Raw genomic sequence first — 19,170 nt, forward strand, 5'->3', positions numbered from 1 at the left:
CCCAGGTTCAAGGACACTGTACTCCGGGAAATTAAGGAGGACACTGCCCTCCTGCCTGCCCGCAATGAGCTCCAACCGCGCTGCGCCAGACACTAACACAGACAAACAAACGATAGGAGGGAAGAAACCAATTGATCTTTGTCCCTTTTTTTTTTTTTTTTTTTTTTTTTAAATGTTTCCCAGTACCAATAAACTGACCAGGCCAGGACCGCAGGTTATGCCTCTCGTTCTGCTGGAGTCAGAGAATATACTGAGGGATCGCAGGTGGCACACCAGTATATCTAGGGGGTGCTTTCAGTTTTCTCTCTGACTCCATCTGCTGGAGGGGAGGCATAACCCAGCTGTCTGGACTGATCCTGGTACGTACAGGGAACTTGTAATTAAAAAAATTGTCCATATAATATCCAGCAAAGCTTCATCTATGCTTTTCTTCATGCAAGTTGTACAGCTGGTGAGAGAAAGTGGCAACAAGGCTTCAGGAAGGGAAGCTGTCCCTATTCCATGCTTCAAGAGGCTCTAGTATTGTAGATGAATAAGATTTGCCTGTGGCTTCATGGGGAATATAAAGTACAATTCCAGCAAAAGATAAGAGTGCTGAACGCAGGCACCTGCTGACCCCTGAGTGGAAAGAAAACTGAACTGTGCTTGGAGGGAACAGAGGCAATGCTATGAATCAGTGTTTGCAGCAGGCTGACTTGCCAAAGTCCCACTGCATGGCCATGCAATGTTTAAAGACATGGCGCACAAAGGCTCTCCTTTCCAGGAGGGAAATGCATAGGCTCCCCTGCAGCAGCCTTCCAGAGCTAAGCCAGCATCAGAGCCTAGGATAAGGTTCATCTGTCCACCGAGGCAGACCTTTTCTCCAACAGGGCATAGTGACTAGTCTCTCACCCACCACAGGCAGGGAGCAGAGAATCCTACTTCTGGCTCTAGAGCAGGGGACTACCTACCTGGGAAATATACTGGTTATGGTTGCAATAGGAGTATTTCAAGGTCATGCCAGGCTGAGATCTATTTAATGATCCTGTTTATATTAAGCATCATTAACACTTATAAACAAGAGCAAGAGTTAGAGCAGGGACTTCTACACTCATGGGAGGAACACTCTCCCTAGTGCCAAAAAAGGCTTTGCCAGTAACAGAAAACAAAGACATTTGTTTAAAAAAAAATGATAGATAGATATAGATATATATAATCTAACAGTTAATCTGAGGGCTCCACGCATATGCTCTTAGCTTGCTTCTCTATTTGATTATCAGCAGCAGATAGGAGAGCAGGAAAGATACACATGACTGGGCTCTCTCCCTTTCATAGGCTTCGACAGCAGTATGTGTGCAATGCTGGACAGAAATGAGGCAACCCCAGGTTCAGAAACATTTATTTAAATATTTACAGTCAGTTTTAAGACCTGTTATGAACAATGTACTTGCACAGTAGGTTAATTTCTGCTCTAACACTTAGATGGAAAGAAGGGGCTCTCTCCAATCCTTATTCCACAGACTGGAGAAGACAGTGCTACACCATCACTAAAGGCATTATTGTGACAATGCAGGGGTAAGAGGGGAAGCTTTATAGGCTGTAGGGTCAGCTGCCCAAAACAAGAATCTTTAGGTGGGCTCAAAGCACCTTCTAACACAGATGGCTACAATGCAACAGGAAACCTTTTACTGAGAGCAGGCTGGAACCAGCTTCCTTTCTCCAGCAGGGCTCCACTACAAACTTTCAGATAAGTCGTGGCTTTCCTAACTCACTTTTAGTCTCTTGTGCCCTAAGCCAAGTCACTTTCTGCAAAAATGTGTTAAAAGAATACATATGACTTCCCTTAACGTAGTACATGAGCCAGGGCTTGTGGAAAAACTGAATTCCACCTTCTTTCAGTAAGGAACCACTTTTCAATGTAGCTTTTTACAAATAAACGTCTTAAAATAAGCAATGCTAAGGCTGTTCATTTTTAGTGGAGGTTTGCCTTACAGCAAGCATTACCAAACGTTTGGGAGTTGGGAACTTGCTATATCCTGCCACAAATAATAGATGGAGAACACCACGTAAGGGCTTACCCTCAGTAAAACAGCTGAAAGCCACCCTCGGGATTATACCTTAACTAGCCTAAGCTAATTTCTAGAGCAGAGAATCCCAAACCTCATTATGAATATGCTGGGGGGCCTCCAGGACAGGTTTGGGAACCAGTGTTCTAGACCATACCCCCAGTGGGTGTCTGATGACGACAATTCTTCCATCTTAAGACACTCAAAGCATTCATAAGCTTAAAACATCTTCTCGTTATCTTGTGTTTTCTAAGAGGTTCAGGCTACAGCATAGAATTAAAACTGCAGTATTCCAAAGTGGGATGGAATAAGAGCCAAATCCGTACCCTCCAGGTCTCTTCTTATGCAGTATACACACACATTCAGCTGTTACCGGCGGTAGGGATGTCGATTAGAGTCCAATGCTAAATTCCAAGAGGGCTGCCTCCCTACAAGAGACGATGCAGGCTGCTCTCACAAGCATCCATTAACGCAGACACGGCTAAACTGTTTTCTAGTATTGAAAGGCCATAGCCTAGCTGGGTGTGGCTGTACACGGCCAATAAAAGGGAATGAGAGTGATTAATCCTCGGAGTACCATGCCCCCCCCCCCCCATTTGCTTACAGTTAGTAGTGCCTAAAGGCAGCTCTGCTTCAGTGCTCGGGGCCTACACAGCTGGTGGCAGAGTCCTGCTTTGACTTCAATGCACAACTCCCCTGGGTAAGCTGGGAGCTCTGCCGGCACCCACAGCTCACAGCCACCAGAACCTGACATACACAATCAACATGATAAAAAATACCGCCACGGCTGCGAGCTTAGCATAGGTGGAGCGCATGTTCAGGTACTTTGCATCCTGGCGATACTTCTTGGACAGATTTGACAGGTCGCTGGCCTTGGTATCTAGTGCTGTTAAACAGATAGAGGAAGATCAGTACTTGATTATAGCACAGTCACACAGTATTGCTCCCCTCCCCCCCCCCCCCTTTATAAACTATAATAGCCGACATCAGCACCCATGCTCCATTTGACACAGAATAAAGCCACAGATGGCTATTTTGGAAAATTATAAATCTAGCAAGAGAAACAAATGTTTTGGAGTGAGCAAGGGTAATAAATGTCTGAAGAACAGAAACACATCTTTAAGCACAAACTCCTGAAAACCTGACCTGAAACAAAATCTCTCAGACAAATGGTGACAGAACTCTCCAGGGAAGGGGGGAGATAATGGACCTGGTACCCATCTGGGCAGCAGTGATAATCACACAATATGGTCGAGGTAAAGGCCAACACGGAGAGGACTCGCACAAAGCTCAAAGTGCCGAGTGTCAGTAGATGCTTTCTCTGTGCAACACTCCCTTGCGGCTACTGGTATTTCCTATGTTTTAAATTGTTTGCTGGTAAAGTTGGTTTTTTGGGTTTTTTGTTTTTTTTTTTTTAATAAAAAGGGTCCAGACTTTAGTAAAAGAGTCAAATACTTTAAGGAGGTGCTGGTGAAATAGGAGGAGATAGGTGAAATGGAAGAGCTGTGGGCCAAACTAAAGGGAGCCATAAAAATGGCAACAAGTCTTTATATACAGAAAATGAACAAGAGGAATAGGAAACAGATAAGGGTCTCCAAAGAGGAGGCTGAAAAAATAAAGGGAAAAAGGTCGGCATTCAAAAAGAATAAAGGAAGACTGTCTCATGTTTATCAAAGAAAGAAATCAGGATGGCAAAAAGCACAAGCAGAAAAAAAAAAAAAAAAGAGCTAAAGAAATAAAGCAAGGTGACAAGACCATTGGAGACAGTTGGAGAACAGAGGAAGGCCACAGATTGAAAGGCAACAAGGAGCACTGTGTGAAGAGAGAGGACAACAATATAGAAGTGCTAAAGGAAAATTGGATCTTACCTGCTAATTCTCGTTCCTGGAATACCCCAGATAAGTGGGGTTTACATCCCTACCAGCAGGCGGAGGCAGAGAATAAAAACTTTTCAGGCACTGCTGTTTACCGAGTGCCACCTGCATGCAAGCCCTCACTATTGACTTGTACCCAGGCCACAATGATTACTTCCCCAACTCCAAGGATTTTTCCCTTTACAGCAAAACTGAACCCTCAACTTAGGGTAATGAAACAAAACTTCAAGTCTCCAATTAGCTTAAAACTATATACATTCTTGCTAAAACTCTGCAGCACCAGCAACTTCCAGAAGCAGGAAAGTCTTTTGTCATAATAAGGGGACGGGAGTCTGGACTGATCTGTGGTACTCCAGGAACGAAAATTAGCAGGTAAGAACCAATTTTCCTTTCCTGTTCACGTGTCAGATCAGTTCAGACAAGTGGGATGTACCCAAGCCTCTCTACAGTGGGTGAGAACCTGAGAGACCCGCACACAGCACATTTTCAAACGTGGCCGAACCAATCACCTCCTTCAACCATCTTGCAATCGTGCCCTTCGCTGCTTTGCAACCCTTCTCTGATCCACTGAATAAAACAAAGATGGTCCGATCACTGAAAGTCATTTGTCATCTTGAGATACTGCAATAGGACCTGACGCATGTCCAAAAGGTGAAGCTCCCTTGCATGGGATGAATCAGACGTCAGGCACGGAAAGCCCAGCAATTCCACCATCTGGCTAAGATGAAAGACCGACACGACCTTGGGCAAAAAGGAAGGCATCGCCCGCTATGAGACTCCGTTGTCCGAAATCCACAAAAAAAGGATCTCTGCACGATAAGGCTTGTAGCTCCGAAATTTGCCTAGCCAAACAAATTGTCAACAGGAACACAGTCTTCAAGGTAAGGTCCTTCAAAGATACCCTTCTTAATGGTTCAAAGGCAGGTCCACATAATACATGAAGAACCAGATTCAGATTCCAAGATGGACAATATCTACGGACCAGAGGACGCAAATGCTTTGCTCCTTTAAGAAAACATACTATGTCTGGATGAGACGCTAATGGCTGTCCTTGCAGCTTCCTTCTGAAACTGCCCAAGGCTGCTACCTGGACTCAGAGAATTATAGGCTAAATCCTTTGACAAGCCATTTTGCAAAAAGGCCAAGACCTGGGCAACATTCACCTGCAAAGGATCAGCATCATGAGCCCCACACGAGGACTCAAACACTCTCCAAACTTGGACATACAAAGAAGTAGACTATCTCCTAGCCTGAAACAGAGTAGCAATCACCGGCTCTGAATACCCCTTCAAGCGGAAGGCCACAAGACAGATGCTATCTGTTGCTCAAAAAATATGGGCCCTTGACGCAGCAATTCTCTGATGGCTTAACCAGATGGGCCCATCTATCGCCAGCTGGACTAGCTCCGCAAACCACGGACAGCATGGCCACTCCAGTGCCACCAGGATCACTCTTTCTGGATGTTGCTCAATGCATCGTAACACTCGACCTACGAGTGGCTAAGGGAGAAGTATGTATAGCAGATGACTCACTGACCAAGGTTGAGCCAGAGTGTCTCTACCTTCAGAGCTGAACTCCCTCCGGCGGCTGAAAAACCTGTGCGCTGAAGCATTCTCGTGTTGCCATGAGATCAAACTGGCACTCGCCCCACCTGCACTGAATGAGGGTGAAGGCCTCCGCTGACAGCTCCCATTCTCCCGGGTCCAGCTGTTGCCTGCTGAGACAGTTCGCCTGCACATTGTCCACACCTGCCACGTGTGAAGCTGCCAGTACAGTTAGATGAAACTCCACCCAGGCAAAGAGTTCCTGAACATCCTGTGACACTGAACAACTTTGTTCTGCCATGCTGATTGATATAGCCCACTGAAATTATATTGTCTGAGAACATGTGCACTACACGCCCCTGAATCCAAGGAAGACAGACAAGTAACGCCCTGTGCACCGCTCTTGTTTCCAGCTGGTTGATTGACCAGAATGCCTCCACTGGCAACCACTATCCTTGGGCTGTTGATCCCTGACAAACTGCTTCCCAACCACTAAGGCTGGCATCTGTGGTCACAACAACCCAGTCTGGAACCTCTAGATCCACTCCTTTCACCAAACTGGGACGCGACAACCACCACGAGAGACTGGATCTAATTCCTCCTGGAGTGACAACGATAGCAGAAATTCCTCCAACAATGGATTCCAATGGGACAGGAGCACCTTCTGAAGAGGTTGCATGTGAGCAAAGGCCCATGGCACCAATTCCAGGGTAGAGGCCATGGAACCTAGCACTTGTAAATAATCCCAGACTTTGGGAACCGCCAAGTCCAGCAGCTAAACCACTTGTGACTGCAACTTGACCACCTGCTCTGGGGTAAGAAACACCTTGCCTAACTGGGTGTTGAATCATGCTCCCAGGTATTCTAGTGACTGGGACTGCTCCAGGTGACTCTTCGCCAGGTTTATCACCCAGCCCAGGGACCTTAGATGCTCCGTAACTCAAATGGAACAGTGATACTCCATCTCCAACTTCACTCAAATGAGCCAGTCATCCAGGTTCCTTCCCTTCTGGAGGACCGCCGCCGCCACCACCACCACCTTCGTGAACGCTATTGGTGTGGTCACCAGCCCGAAGGGAAGCACTCAAAACTGAAAATGTTCTCCTAGCACCGTGAAGCGTAGAAACTTTGTTGGTCTGCTCGAATGGGAATGTGGAGATATGCCTCTGGTAGATCCAAGGAGGCGAGAAACTCCCCTTGCGTACCTCTACAATCACCGTCTGAACATCTCCATTAAAAAACGCAGCACCTGCCAGCCGTATTAACCTTTTGTAGATCCAGAATGGGCTGAAAGGAGCCCTCTTTCTTGGGAACCACAAAGCACACCAGATATCTTCCTTGACCCTATTCTTCCTGTGGAACCGGGATGATGGCTTTCAAGCGCTGCAGCCTTAAAAGGGTGTCCCACACAGTCGCCCACTTGATAGACAAAGCGCAATGGGACACTACAAATGCTTCTTTGATGGTGCACGAAAATTCTAAGGTGTAGCCATCCCTTTTCACTTCCAGACCCACTGATTGGAAGTGATCCTGGTCCACTTCTCGTAAAAATGGGACAACCTTCCTCTGACAGCTTCCAGGGAAGCGTGGACCAGCCCACCTTCACTGGGCAGATTTTGCACCTCCAGAACCCTGTCTGGAGCTATCTCTGGCCAGTCTATGGGTCCCTCCAAAAGACTGTTGCCTTCCTGAACCCTGCTTCTGCGTGGATCTGGAAGAACTTCTATTGGAGCGAAATCTCATCTTCCTAAAGCGAGCATGCAGCAGGAAGGTCTTCTTGCTCACTTTATCATCTTCGGACAATTTGTTCCCTTTAGATTCTTGCAAATGCTTCATCTGCTTCAACAGCTTTTCTTTGAAGGGGAGATTGCAAAGTTGTGCTTTGGATCACACATCCGATGACCAAATTATGCAGCCACAGGAGTCTTCGAGTGGCTACAGCAGACACCCTATTCCTGGCCAACAACCAAACCATATCATACAGGGCATCCTGTATGATATCTGGTGTGCTTTGTGGTTCCCAAGAAAGAGGGCTCCTTTCAGCCCATTCTGGATCTACAAAAGGTTAATACGGCTGGCAGGTGCCATGTTTTTTTAATGGAGACGTTGCGGACCACCCCCACCTCTAATCGAACCTTCTGGCTGGAATCAGCAGAGGTCCCCAATGTTTTCTCCTCTGCCTTCTGCACTCAGCACAAACGGGCTTGCACAGACCGCAGCTCTAAGGCTCAGCTCCGAAACCTCAAACAGTCTCTTTAGCAAGATCTCTAGTTTCCTTTCCTGGACATCTTTTAGAGTCGCAGACCCTGCCACAGGAATAGTCTTCTCTCTCACCGCTGCCACCGCCACATCCACCTTCGGAAGCTTCCAAAGCTCCAAAGTGACCTCTGGCAAGGGATGCAATCTGGCCATCGCCCTGGCCACTTTCAGTCCTTCCTCAAAGAAATACTATTCCCAATCAATCAGCTGCTTCATCTTCTTCAGCAATGGGAAAGCCTTCAGTGGTCCACACAGCCCATCCAATACCAGATTTACACCCTCGTTGTCCAAATCCTCCTGTGTAACCTTTATCCCCAGTTCTTCCAGAACCTGGGGGATGAGGGGCCACAATTCCTCCTTATGGAACAATCTCACCACCCTAGGGTCACCCCCCTTCCACAAGAGGAACATCCTCCGCCATCTGGGTCACTGCCCACCAGGACCCTAGCAGGATTCGCAAAATGATCTGGGTACTGATCCAGAGGAGTGTTTTCATCCGACTCTTCCAAGGAGCTCTCCTTCAATTCTGATTGCCCCAGGCCCAGCAGAAGAATGCCCCCCCGACCTGGGAGGCACCTCAGCCGAGCTCCGAGACTTCTGGGTGGCCAACCGCTTATCCATCATTTCCTTCTTCGCTAGACATTATGAAGCAACAGCACAAAATCCATGGAAAAGCCGTCAGGGCTCACCGACTTCTTTATCTGCCAGGTCCTCTCCTGGATCCTCTGCCATACCCCTGTCTTCTCTAAATCCCGACCTTACTGGAGAAAGCGGGGAAGGGGAGTCCTTCCACTCCCTGTCCTCCTACCACTTGAGTCAAAATGGACACAGACTCCTTCAACTCCACCCCCTGGGTCAACTGGATGGGGCCTGTAGACTGTGTACAGCATCCGCCTGCTGAGCCCTCTGCCGAGGCCCCTTCACCTCCACAAGCATAGCTGACACAGGGCAGGGCTGCATTGAGGTGCAGTCGCCTCATACCGCAGGCCTGACAAGTTTCCCCATGATCTGCAGGAGATGCCTTGAGGCCAGACATGGCCAACGGTTAAAAATAACCCCGAGCGGGAGAAAAGAAACCTACAACGCCACTGCTGGAGCTGTCCCGGGCCCTGGAAAAAAAAACAAAACATTGAGCCACGCACACTTCCCTTCTCACCCAGCTGAGCCGATCACCGCTGAAAAATAAAAGCCCACACAACACTTTCTTCCTTGAAAGGCACAGTCACTGAGCAACCCAGATAGGGAAAACAAAAAAGTAAAGGAAGATATACTTTCCTGCTTCTGAATGCTCCTAATTGGTGCAGATGGCAGGACAGGTGCGAAAGCCTCAGGGAGAGTGAGGGAACCAGGATCCCTGGCTTTCCCTCCCTCTGGAAATCAAGGGTCGAGCCTGGCCAGGGATTTCCAATTCCCTGCTTTACCAGAAGGATGGCCCAAGAAGAAACATAACACCTCTGGGAGACCCAGTCTTCGCTTCTTCTTTTCCTAACTTTCTTTTTTTTTTTAAACTAAACTCAGACTGCAGGTTTGCACCTCTACCATCTACTAGAGACAGAGAAATATTGAGAGACTGCAGGTGTCTCTCAGTTAAGTAGCAGTGCCTGAAAAGATTTTATTCTCTGCCTCCAGCTGCTGGTAGGGATGCAAAACCCACTTGTCTGGACTGACCTGGGGTATGAACAGGAAATATATTTCTGCTCAATATTTACTGTTGATTATTTCGCACAAGGAATACAGACTGTCGGCAAGAGTACATATGGAGTGGGCTGGATACGACGCTATTTACCAAAGTGTGTCTCTGCATGAACTAGCAAAACTGAAAATGGACAAAGCCATGGGGCCAAATGAGATACATCCTAGAATATTAAAGGAACTTAAGTCCTGGTGGGGCACTGAAAGGCCTGTTCAATACATGTTTGGAGATGTAGAGAAGGGTGGATAATGTTCTTCTTCATAACAATGGTAGCAAAGATTGCTTAGTCTTACCTCATGGTGGAAAAATCAAGAGACTCTCCTGAAGGAAACTATAGTAGTTATCTACAATGGAATCAGTTACTGGATTCAAGGCAACTTGATTTTACCAGAGGCAGATCATGTCAAATGATTATGACTGATTTCTTCAACTGGGTGACAAAGGGATTAGATCAAGGACAAGCGCTGGATGTGGTTTATTTGGATTTCAGCAAAGCTTTCAATACTGTTCCACATAGGAGGCTCACGATTAAGTGGAGCAATCTGGGAGTAGTTCCTAAGGTGGAGGAATAGATTAAAAACTGGTTGAGCGATAGGCAACTGAGGGTGTTAGTAAATGGAATTCACTCTGAGGAGAGAGCAGTGATTAGTGGAGTGCCTCAGTGAGCTGTCCTGGGGCTAATTCTATTCCTTATTTTTTGGAAGAGACACTGCAGAAGGGTCTTTTTGCAGAGGACACTAAAATCTGCAACAAACTGGACACATCTGAGGGGGTAGCCAAAATGAGACATGATCTAAAAAAGCACAAGGACTGTGAGTGCTTGGCAGTTGAGATTCAATGGAAGAGAATGCCAAGTCATGCATTTGGGGGTGGAGAAATCCAAAGGAGCTGTTTGAGATGGTGGGAGAGAAGCCGATGTGCACAGACCATGAGAAAAGACCTGGAGGTGATAGTGTCTGATGATATCAAGGCAGTTACACAAGATAGTGACTAGGCAACCTAGAAGAATACTGGGATGCATAGAGGCATAACTAGCACATATAAAGCTCCATGTGGGTAGACTCAGGACCAATGTCAGAAAAGATTTTTTCAGACAAAGAGTGGCGGATACCTGCAATGCCTTCAGTGGATGTGGTGGAGAAAAAAAACAAAAGAAAACCCAGTATCAGCAGCAGTAAAGTTTGTGCACAGCTGCGGGTTAAACTGTGCACTTTGCCAAGTGCACCTCGGTCTCACTGTTTGCTAAAATAGTTTTGTTTACCCCCAGCCTTCCTCTCTTCTTTTACATTATGAGGTGTTTTGAGGCAGCGATTCTCTCTAACTTCATTCTCATTGTATTTTTATACAGTAAACAGCAAGTTATAGCACCAGCCTCTAACAAGCATCATCATAAACCCACTGGATCTGTTAAAGCTGCAGGGGTTTTAGGGTACAGAGACCAAAATAGGAGCATGGTAAGAATTCAGCAGAGCAGAGGTCCAGCTGATCAAGAGGCCACCCCTCCCCCTCGCCTGTAGCACCTCCAACCCACCTGATAGTGCTTCTCCTCTTAGCAAAACCTCTTCAATATTTGCAACCATGATCCTCTGCACATCTTTTAATTCTGTATTGATGGATCCTAGATTTCGCCGGGCTCGACTGTCCACATACAATTTTTTTGTTTTCTGGATGTAATTATCTGAAACAAAGAAAGTTAAATGTTGTAAGACTTGCATCTCGTGGCAAGCTAAAGGCTGTCAGCATGGTAAAACAAAGTATTTCAAGGATCAGTTTTTGGAGAGATTGCCAAAGATGGGCTGAAAGAGCTGCTGAAATCCTCCTTCCCTGGCTGACCTATAAAGCTGCATCTGGCTGTAGTCAGTCATCTCTGGGCAGATATATTACCAGAACACTTAGAATTTACTCTTTGTAGCAACAAATGACAGGAGTCGGGCAGCACCTTCTAGACTAACCAATTTACTTTAGAGAACAGAATCCACTTCAGATGCATGAAGTAATGTACAGGAGATGGGTAAAATATATACAGCACAAAGAGAAGGCATGGGATTAGGCAGGACACGTGTGGAGAGAACATTAATAGCAGCAGATGGAGGCAGAGGACCACTTTATCTTCATGCCAACTCTATAACACGCAGTCTAGTCGGAGAAGGTATCAGTAGTCTTTTGCCCAAGCTGAGTGTGTGTTCCTTCCAGCTAAGCATGTGTAATAGCGTATCCTTTTCCTAGATACATACTGTTTCCCCTCTGTTCTTTCCCCAGAGTGACTGTTAAACACTTTATTTTCAATGTGTTTAAGGTCTGGCAAAAGAAAAGTATTGAGAGAACGAAAACAAAATGAAGAATTTGAGCCTCAATGACACTCTTCCCCTTCCTCAGGTTTCTATAGTGTAGGGGGTATTTGCCTTTCCTATCCCCTAGCTCTGATACTGTCCCAACTTTTATATGTACACTAAATGGAAAAAAAAAAGAAAAATAATTCTTTTGGATGGGTACTGGACTGATCTGTCAGGACTAAAGGTAAGGAAATTAATAGTAAGACCCAAATTCACCTTCCTTCACGTCTTTCAGACTAGTCCAGACTAATGAGGATGTAACTGAGCAGTACTCATCCCGGGTGGGAGTGTCCCAGGGCTGCCTGCATCACCACTCTGGTGAATGCCAAATCCTTCTGTTCCTGAAAATTTAACCTCTATTATTAAGTGAGGGTATGCAGCGAGGACCAAGTAGCTGCTTTGCAGATATCTAGTGGCGAAACTACCCGGATTCTGCCCATGACATCACTTGGGTTCTAGTGAAGTGCTTTGAGTCCCTCTGGCACTTTCTTCCCCTTGAGTATGTAAGCTGAAGCTATTGCTTCCTTAATCCATCTTGGGCATGCAGACACCCAATGACAGGATAAAATCGGCAGAAAAATCAGAAGTCATTCAACACCCCCAGCAAGTCTTCCTCACTTCCTGACTGCGTTTTGACCTCCCTCTGAGGCCCCAACCACCAGGGACAAAAGAAGAGGGAAATCCCCCTGCCCCTCCATGGTCTGCAAAGCAGCCACGGAAGTGGACAAAATGGCGACCGTTCCCACGCTTAGTGGAAAGGGGTCGCCCACCGGCTGCATCGCACGAGAGCCTCCCAGGCTCGCTGCGCCAGCCCAAGGTTGTCGCTACCACCATAGTGTTCTCCCCCCACAGCATGTGCTGTCATGAGAGACGCGCACATGCGTCTCTGCAGCTCGAAAAGCTTAACCTAAGCAGCACTATAGCAGGGCACCTGGCCGCGACGATTCACAGCTGCTGGAGGAACGGGAGAAAAAGGGGAGAGCCACCTGTACTCCGATAAGGAGCTGCGCTAACGAGGAGACAGTTTAAGTGTTCACCACTCCCAGTGATTCACTGCTCGACAACAAAAATTTTTTTCTTTCATTTATTTTGATTGATATTCCACTTTTCACAGCACTTCAAAGTGGAATACATTCAGGTACTGTAGGTATTTTACAATCCAAACTTTAATCAGGCTAAACAGCGCACCAAGCAAAGCAAAGACCACTTCCCTGTACACAGAAGACTGGCCTCAGGCTCTGTCCAGCCTCTGAGAGCGAGGGAACTGAACCATCAGTTGTCTGCCCCTAACCGGCGATGAAGGACCGAGCAATACAGGGCTCCCAACCCCCTGCTCGTCCACCTCAAAATCCAGGGGGGGGTGTGCCTCTCAGGACCTGGCAACCCCCTGGGAGGCAATCCCCGAGAATCTTCTCTCTTTTTTTTTTCTATCAATCTGATTGCAGGTTTTGCACCACACCATCTGCTGGAGACAGAAATACTGAGGGACTGAAGGTGGTACCTTGGGTTATATGGCAGTGTCAGTGAAACTGTTTTCATCTGCTGGAAGGGAGGCAAAGCCCAGGAATATGGGCTGATCTAGGTACGTACAGAGAAAGGTGTAGTGTACATTATTCAATGTCCATGCTTGTTACTTTATATTGGCAAAACCACATGAAGTATCCGGACATGGATCTATGAACACTGTTCTAGCTCACATAAAACATCCATGTTGTATTACCCAGGCAGCTAAACTTTCCCCCCCAATCAGTCCTCATAACAAAGATTCTGTAAAGTCTGAAATTAAAGTTTACCTATGCAATAAACACTTACAATTGTTGCACTTCAGATGCAAGCCCCAGGCAAGAATCTTTGGTAACTGGAACTATGGCAGGAGAATGGAGTTTTCTTGTGTTGCAGGAATAGTTTATGTAGAGATGGGAAGGATGAGAGGAATATGAGGCTGATTTAACCCATAGAAGAAGGCAATAAGAGAGAAGGTGAAACCAAATCCATTTCAGGATGTAACAGAGCACAAAGTTACTCAGAGGCAAGCATGGCGCAACTGCTACGTGGCCGAGAGTTGCCAAAAGAAACGCCTTCACACAGCTGGAGGCAGAGGACAGGGTCCAATGGCAATGAGCCTAAGAACCATGTAACACAGGGGGAGCATGAAGGACAGACCTTTGAACCTATAAGGCACCCTGGAAAACTTAAGTTAGGTTGAAAAGGATTCAAGCTCTCCCGATGGTGAGAGAAAGAGGTGGGGGGGGGGGGGAGCCTCTTAAAGACAAAGGCTGACAATTTGTATCGTAGGTTACAAGAGTGCTTCATTATTAAGAATCCTCAGAAGTGAGGATTGCACTAAACACAGTTAAACTACAATACAGACAGATACAAACATGTACCCACTGCTGGGGACAAAACAAACACTGTTCATGTTTACGCCTGAATTGTCAGAGCGCACCATTGGTCAAGCATTGCCAAGAGGCTAAACATGCGGTGAAAGACTATGGGTCTTCTTTGTGGAGGCCTGTTTACCCTCTCCCCGCAGGGGAAATCTTTCCTGGTTCTTGACACAACATGAACAACACAGGCTTCACAATTTGAATACCATCTCTCCAGGTGGGGTTGAAGTCTAACATTGATTGATCTGTTTTCTTCTGAAAGTCTCCTTAGATTATGACCATCCATCACATGGATACATACTGCTGTTTTGCACTACTATGTCCTTTTTGGTCTCCCTGCCTATTTTCAAGAGGTCACTGCTTAGAGGCATTTTTGTGGTTTATATATACTCCTTTTATGCACTAACCCCCCCCCCCCCCTTTTTTTTAAGCACTTCATGATGTTCCATAGGAATCCTTCCCCCCCTTTTTTTTTTTTTTTTACTTATTCATATCAGACAAAGATTTGGGGTGCCCCCGTCTTTTGTTAGACACTCACGTCTAAATAATATTAGCACAAGGTATGTTATCTTGAAGAAGTTCCTTATTTATCCACATTAGGCATAAGAACTGGGTCTGCTTACTTGCTTATTTGTTTGATCAAGTGACTTAAATACTGGAAATGCCCCTTCTTGTTTGACTGACAGATAGCCATGTTTAAGCTTTGTCCCTTTGTTTTGTTTTTTTAACAGCTTTCAGACGCTCACATAGGGTATCTCCCGATGTATCACTGTTACAGCCACCCTGCAACACTGGTAATTCCAATTTCTGTATCATTCCTTTATCACAGAAAGTCTGTGTTCTCACATTAAAAACCACAACTGGGGGAGTGCCCTGTTGCTGGATAGACAGTCACTATCATGTGACCTTTTTGGCACCGTTTTTGCACTCTAATTCTATTTATAAAGTGCGGATCGGCACATCAGCTTCCCAATGTGTCACTGTTACAGCTTGTCTTGGAAACGCTGGTAAGATTTTCACTTTTCTCCTTTCATTCGTGCTAGATAGCATCATTACACCATCGGGTATGCTATATCTGTTTCTTTACAATTGCAGGATGTAAAAACTTACCAAGTGCACAAATATCCCTTATAAACAAATAAAGAAAATCTCTTACCTGTGTGACATCCATTTCTCATACACTCTCTACTAGTGGGCGAGTCAGGTATTCTTAGTGGACTTGCTTATCTAGCAATTCTAGCCGTTATTGTTAATGACTTTTCCTAAAATATTCTTTACTTTTAATTTTCATGATTTTACATTAGAGCTGTTCTGTTTGCATCTAGATCTAGAAGCTGGGGGTAAGATTACTTTAGCTTTTGTATTTCTCTATGTATTTCTGATGCCATGTTTGTCCTTATACAAAAAATATGCAATAACTGTTTATTTCACTCTATTTTTAGATTATTGGTCCCTCCCAAAGCAGTTGTACGAAACACGGTCCATGATTATGGACAATGTAAATTTATAGTAAATCCCATAATTCTTTGTGGCACATTTGCACAACTATAAATATCTTTTAAAGATTTTGGACAATTTGAGATTTCGTTGCCCCATCATTTTTTGTTTTTATTATATGGTTGGGAGAATCACCTTTCTTTATGCTGTATATATTTTACCCATCTCCGGTGCATCACGTCATGCATCTGATGAAGTGGACTCAGTCCTCAAAAGCTCATGCTTCAATAAATTGGTTAGTCTATAAAAAGGTGCCACCTGACTCCTGTCATTTTTTTGCTACACCAGATTATCTTGGCTATTCCTCTGAAGAATGCACTCTTTGGAAGACTTGAGAGTTTTTTCTAACATATCTTCCAAGCAAGAATAGACGATCTGTAGAAGAGCTATATTTTCCACTGTGCTCAACCAAAACAAAACATGACCAAGGCCTCTGGTCTCTTGTTATTCTGTGGTAAAGGCAGAAAAATTGGTTGGTCCCTACAGAATCAAAGACCGGGAGCTGGAGCTGGGTCTGGAAAGTGGTGGATAGCCAGCTCGTAAATGACGGAACCTCGTAACATGTCCCTTCTCCCCAGACTCACCTGCAGGTACATAAGAGAGTCCTGTAGCATATCAAATCCCCTCATCCCACCTCACAAATAAACAAGACAACCCTGTAGAATGTATCTTTCCCCCTCCCCACCAAGGACATCTGCAAGCGAATGAAACTGTACCATGGTATGTCCCTACCCCCTGCTCCCTTTCTGCAGGTAAACAAGTGAGCCTCACATTATATCCTTCCCCTCAAAACTCACCTACAGGTAAATAAGGAGGCCTTGAGTTATGTCTTCCTCCTAGCTCACCTGCATCCTCTGATCTCACTCTCAGAAAACACTGTGTTTTAAGGGACATTTTACTGTACATCACACTTTCAGAAACAACTTACCAAACTCGATGAATGAGTAAGGTCTGGTTACCGTAAGAACCTTTTTTCCATGTTGCTCATCAAACTCCGATTGCAAATTCTCTAAGTATGCAAATGCCAGCTTTTTGGGAAAAGTCGCTTCACATAGCACCAGGTAACAAACCCCGTTCTCAATGACATAACTGCAATACACAGGACAAAAAGAAACATTAAACAAGGGGGGGGGGGGGGGGGGATTTAAAGCAAATTTCATTACAGCTGTAACTGAGCACATGAAATAAGGAATAAGTAAAGTAGGTCTTCCTAAACCTGTTCTGGTGACCCCACAACTAGTCGAGTTTTCAGGATAGCCACAATAAACATGCATGAGAGAAATCTGCAGATACTAGGTCATGCCTGTTTACTGTGGATATCCTAAAAATACAACTAGCTGGTGTGGGAAGCCCTAAGTAGAGCATATTAATTTCTTTACCCATTGGAAACCTATTTTGGTTACCTTATGGCCAGAGCATCTCTAAATGACTGTTTCTGACCAGACTGTTTTATGAGTGCATATGTGGGACACATGGCTGAAGTGATACTCACTGGAATGCCATGACTCCAGCCTCCAGAGTGCACCTTGCAGGAGACTGCTCATTCAGCTTCCGGAAGAGCTGCTTTGCCTGGCTCTGGTACTGCTGCAAGTCACGACCTGACTGGTGGGGAAAAGAATTAATCTATACAGTTAAGAAAAGAAAGAAAAAAAGTGTATTCTTCCCAAATTCAGGGCATTTTTAAGTTTTTCAGTTTGCCATCTAAATTTCCTATGTGCCAGGAGAAACCCAACAGCTTCCTGCCATGGCCAAGGGACAGCCTTACCTTCCCTCCCAATTTTTAAGGTTCCCTAGTGAGAGACCAGCTACCACTAACCATGAAAGGTAAAAAAGCTAAGTAGAGTGGGAATACAAATAGTAAAGACTTGCAAAAACATTGTCCTGGTCGGTGGTGAAAACACAGACTCTTATCAGCATTAGAGAGAACTTCTGCTTATCCTGCTCCCAAAACTTTTATCACGTGTGCTTATCTTGTGTTGTTAGTCAGAATTCTTTCTGTACCAGTCACTGACCAAGGGTCACTCTAGCAGACTTAGATATAGAATGCAGAGAAAAAGCATAAAATCCAGACTTTCCTCAGCTTATCAGGACAGACTGGTAGCAGGTATTTAGATACATTTATGTGTTATTTTACATTTGTGCTGTCTGAAACTGATTTTATGTATGTTACTACAGATTCTTTGATTAGATGTAGAAAAGCAATTGATCAAATTAAACTAAATTAAGCAACATGTTTCTATCGACGAATCAGTCGAGAAAACAAAGTGTGTAATATCTTACATCTGCAGTGTATATATATTTATTATTATTTATTTATTTATTATTTTTATATACCGATGTTCCTGTATAATATACATATCGCACCGGTTTACAGTGAAATCAAACTGATGCCTCTAGGGCAGCTTACAATGAAACAAAAACTAACAATAAATAACTTGGACTACCTCTTGGTAGTATATATATATATATATATATATATACACACACACACACACACACACACACATTTGATATACATATAAATTTGATTCGTCACATGAAGCTCTTTCAGAATCGGCATGACAAGGTGCCCGGCTTTTGGTTCAACCAGTACATAGCAGCAGACGCTTCAATAAACCCAATGGCATTCTTTGATATAGAATTTTATAAATACGGATGCATAATTTAACCTCTCGCTGCCACGCAGGGTCTTTGGTGAGGGAAAAGGACACAGTGTTTCTTCAACATATGCGTGAGAGCACAGAGCAGTTTAGTGGAGTCTCAGTAAAGCAGAAAGAGATCGAGAAAGAACTGTAAAGCTGTAATCAGGAGCGAGCGGAATAACGGATAGCTTCAAAAAGCAAGAAGCAGAATAGTGAAGGAAGCCGAAATGTGAATCCGGGGGTGGGTTTAAGGAGGACACGAAAGAGAGTAGCAAAGGAGATCGTGCAGCCAAGCATAGGAGTGGAGAGCTCTTATACCAGACGAAGAGCGAGCAGTCAGGGGAGGCATGACAGCAGACGAAAAGGGAGCAGAACCTGTGGCAGGAGCTGCAAGTCTTGGGGGTGGGGGAGAGGGAAGAATCACAGAATTTGTTTAGTTCGACAGACAGTGAAATTACAGCTCACATTAAAGAGGTTGGGCCAGACATGGATCAGAATGAGAAGTTGAAAATCATAGCTTTAGTGAAGAGTCAGGGATGGCCTGTATGGACTCTTAACCGAATCTGTTTAGCCAATTATGCCACCTAGACCATACTACATCACCAGTATTCACTATTTGTTCCAAACGCGCCAGCACCCCCGCCGGGTGCTGGCTTCAGACCTCGGAGCTCACCTGCTCATCTTCCTGCATGGACGCTGCCAGCGGGAGCCCGTCCTCTACCCGCGCGATCATCGTCAACAGCACCATAGTGAGCCCAGAAGGGAAGCCCCACAGTCTCCCGGTCAGACTGCGTCTCTCTGCCTCCCTAGCGTGTTCCCACTGAGCTGGCCGGAAACCACCTCCCTTCTTCCTTCACGCTAAACGTCTCTCTACTTCCGCTTCCGAAGTTGCAGCG

At 45.3% G+C, this 19,170-nt stretch overlaps 2 protein-coding genes across 3 annotated transcripts in view; one reads left to right on the top strand and one right to left on the bottom strand.

Moving 5' to 3' along the window:
- Positions 1-1,361: 1,361 nt before the first annotated feature.
- On the bottom strand, positions 1,362-19,167 carry SEC22B (SEC22 homolog B, vesicle trafficking protein). 2 transcript variants are annotated; one of them, XM_029618804.1, is made up of 5 exons: positions 18,948-19,167; positions 17,125-17,234; positions 16,561-16,721; positions 10,947-11,093; positions 1,362-2,931 (listed from the first exon to the last, which is right to left on the bottom strand). In XM_029618804.1, exons 1-5 carry the CDS (start codon positions 19,020-19,022, stop codon positions 2,777-2,779), a joined length of 648 nt encoding a protein of 215 aa, XP_029474664.1. In that variant the 5' UTR covers positions 19,023-19,167; the 3' UTR covers positions 1,362-2,776. The 2 variants fall into 2 exon arrangements, with proteins under 2 accessions (XP_029474664.1, XP_029474662.1); XM_029618802.1 differs by having other exon boundaries at positions 17,125-17,255.
- Positions 17,661-19,170, top strand: part of PRKAB2 (protein kinase AMP-activated non-catalytic subunit beta 2) — a 47,963-nt gene continuing 46,453 nt past the window's right edge. Inside the window, exon 1 of the mRNA XM_029618799.1 lies at positions 17,661-17,736. The gene's annotated coding sequence lies outside the window, so the exon portion shown is untranslated. The remainder of the gene's footprint in view (positions 17,737-19,170) is intronic.

The sequence above is a fragment of the Rhinatrema bivittatum genome, chromosome 10, assembly GCF_901001135.1.
Source record: "Rhinatrema bivittatum chromosome 10, aRhiBiv1.1, whole genome shotgun sequence".
In the NCBI taxonomy this organism is placed as follows: Eukaryota; Metazoa; Chordata; class Amphibia; order Gymnophiona; family Rhinatrematidae; genus Rhinatrema; species Rhinatrema bivittatum.

Bases quoted from the DNA above. Each gene is read 5' to 3' on its own strand.
- SEC22B (XM_029618802.1), bottom strand. From the start codon at position 19,022: ATGGTGCTGTTGACGATGATCGCGCGGGTAGAGGACGGGCTCCCGCTG. The intron at 16,722-17,124 runs GTGAGTATCACT...TGTGTATTGCAG, and splicing joins GCTGGAGTCATGGCATTCCA to TTATGTCATTGAGAACGGGG. The intron at 11,094-16,560 runs GTAAGTTGTTTC...TCTTTGTTTCAG, and splicing joins TTACTCATTCATCGAGTTTG to ATAATTACATCCAGAAAACA.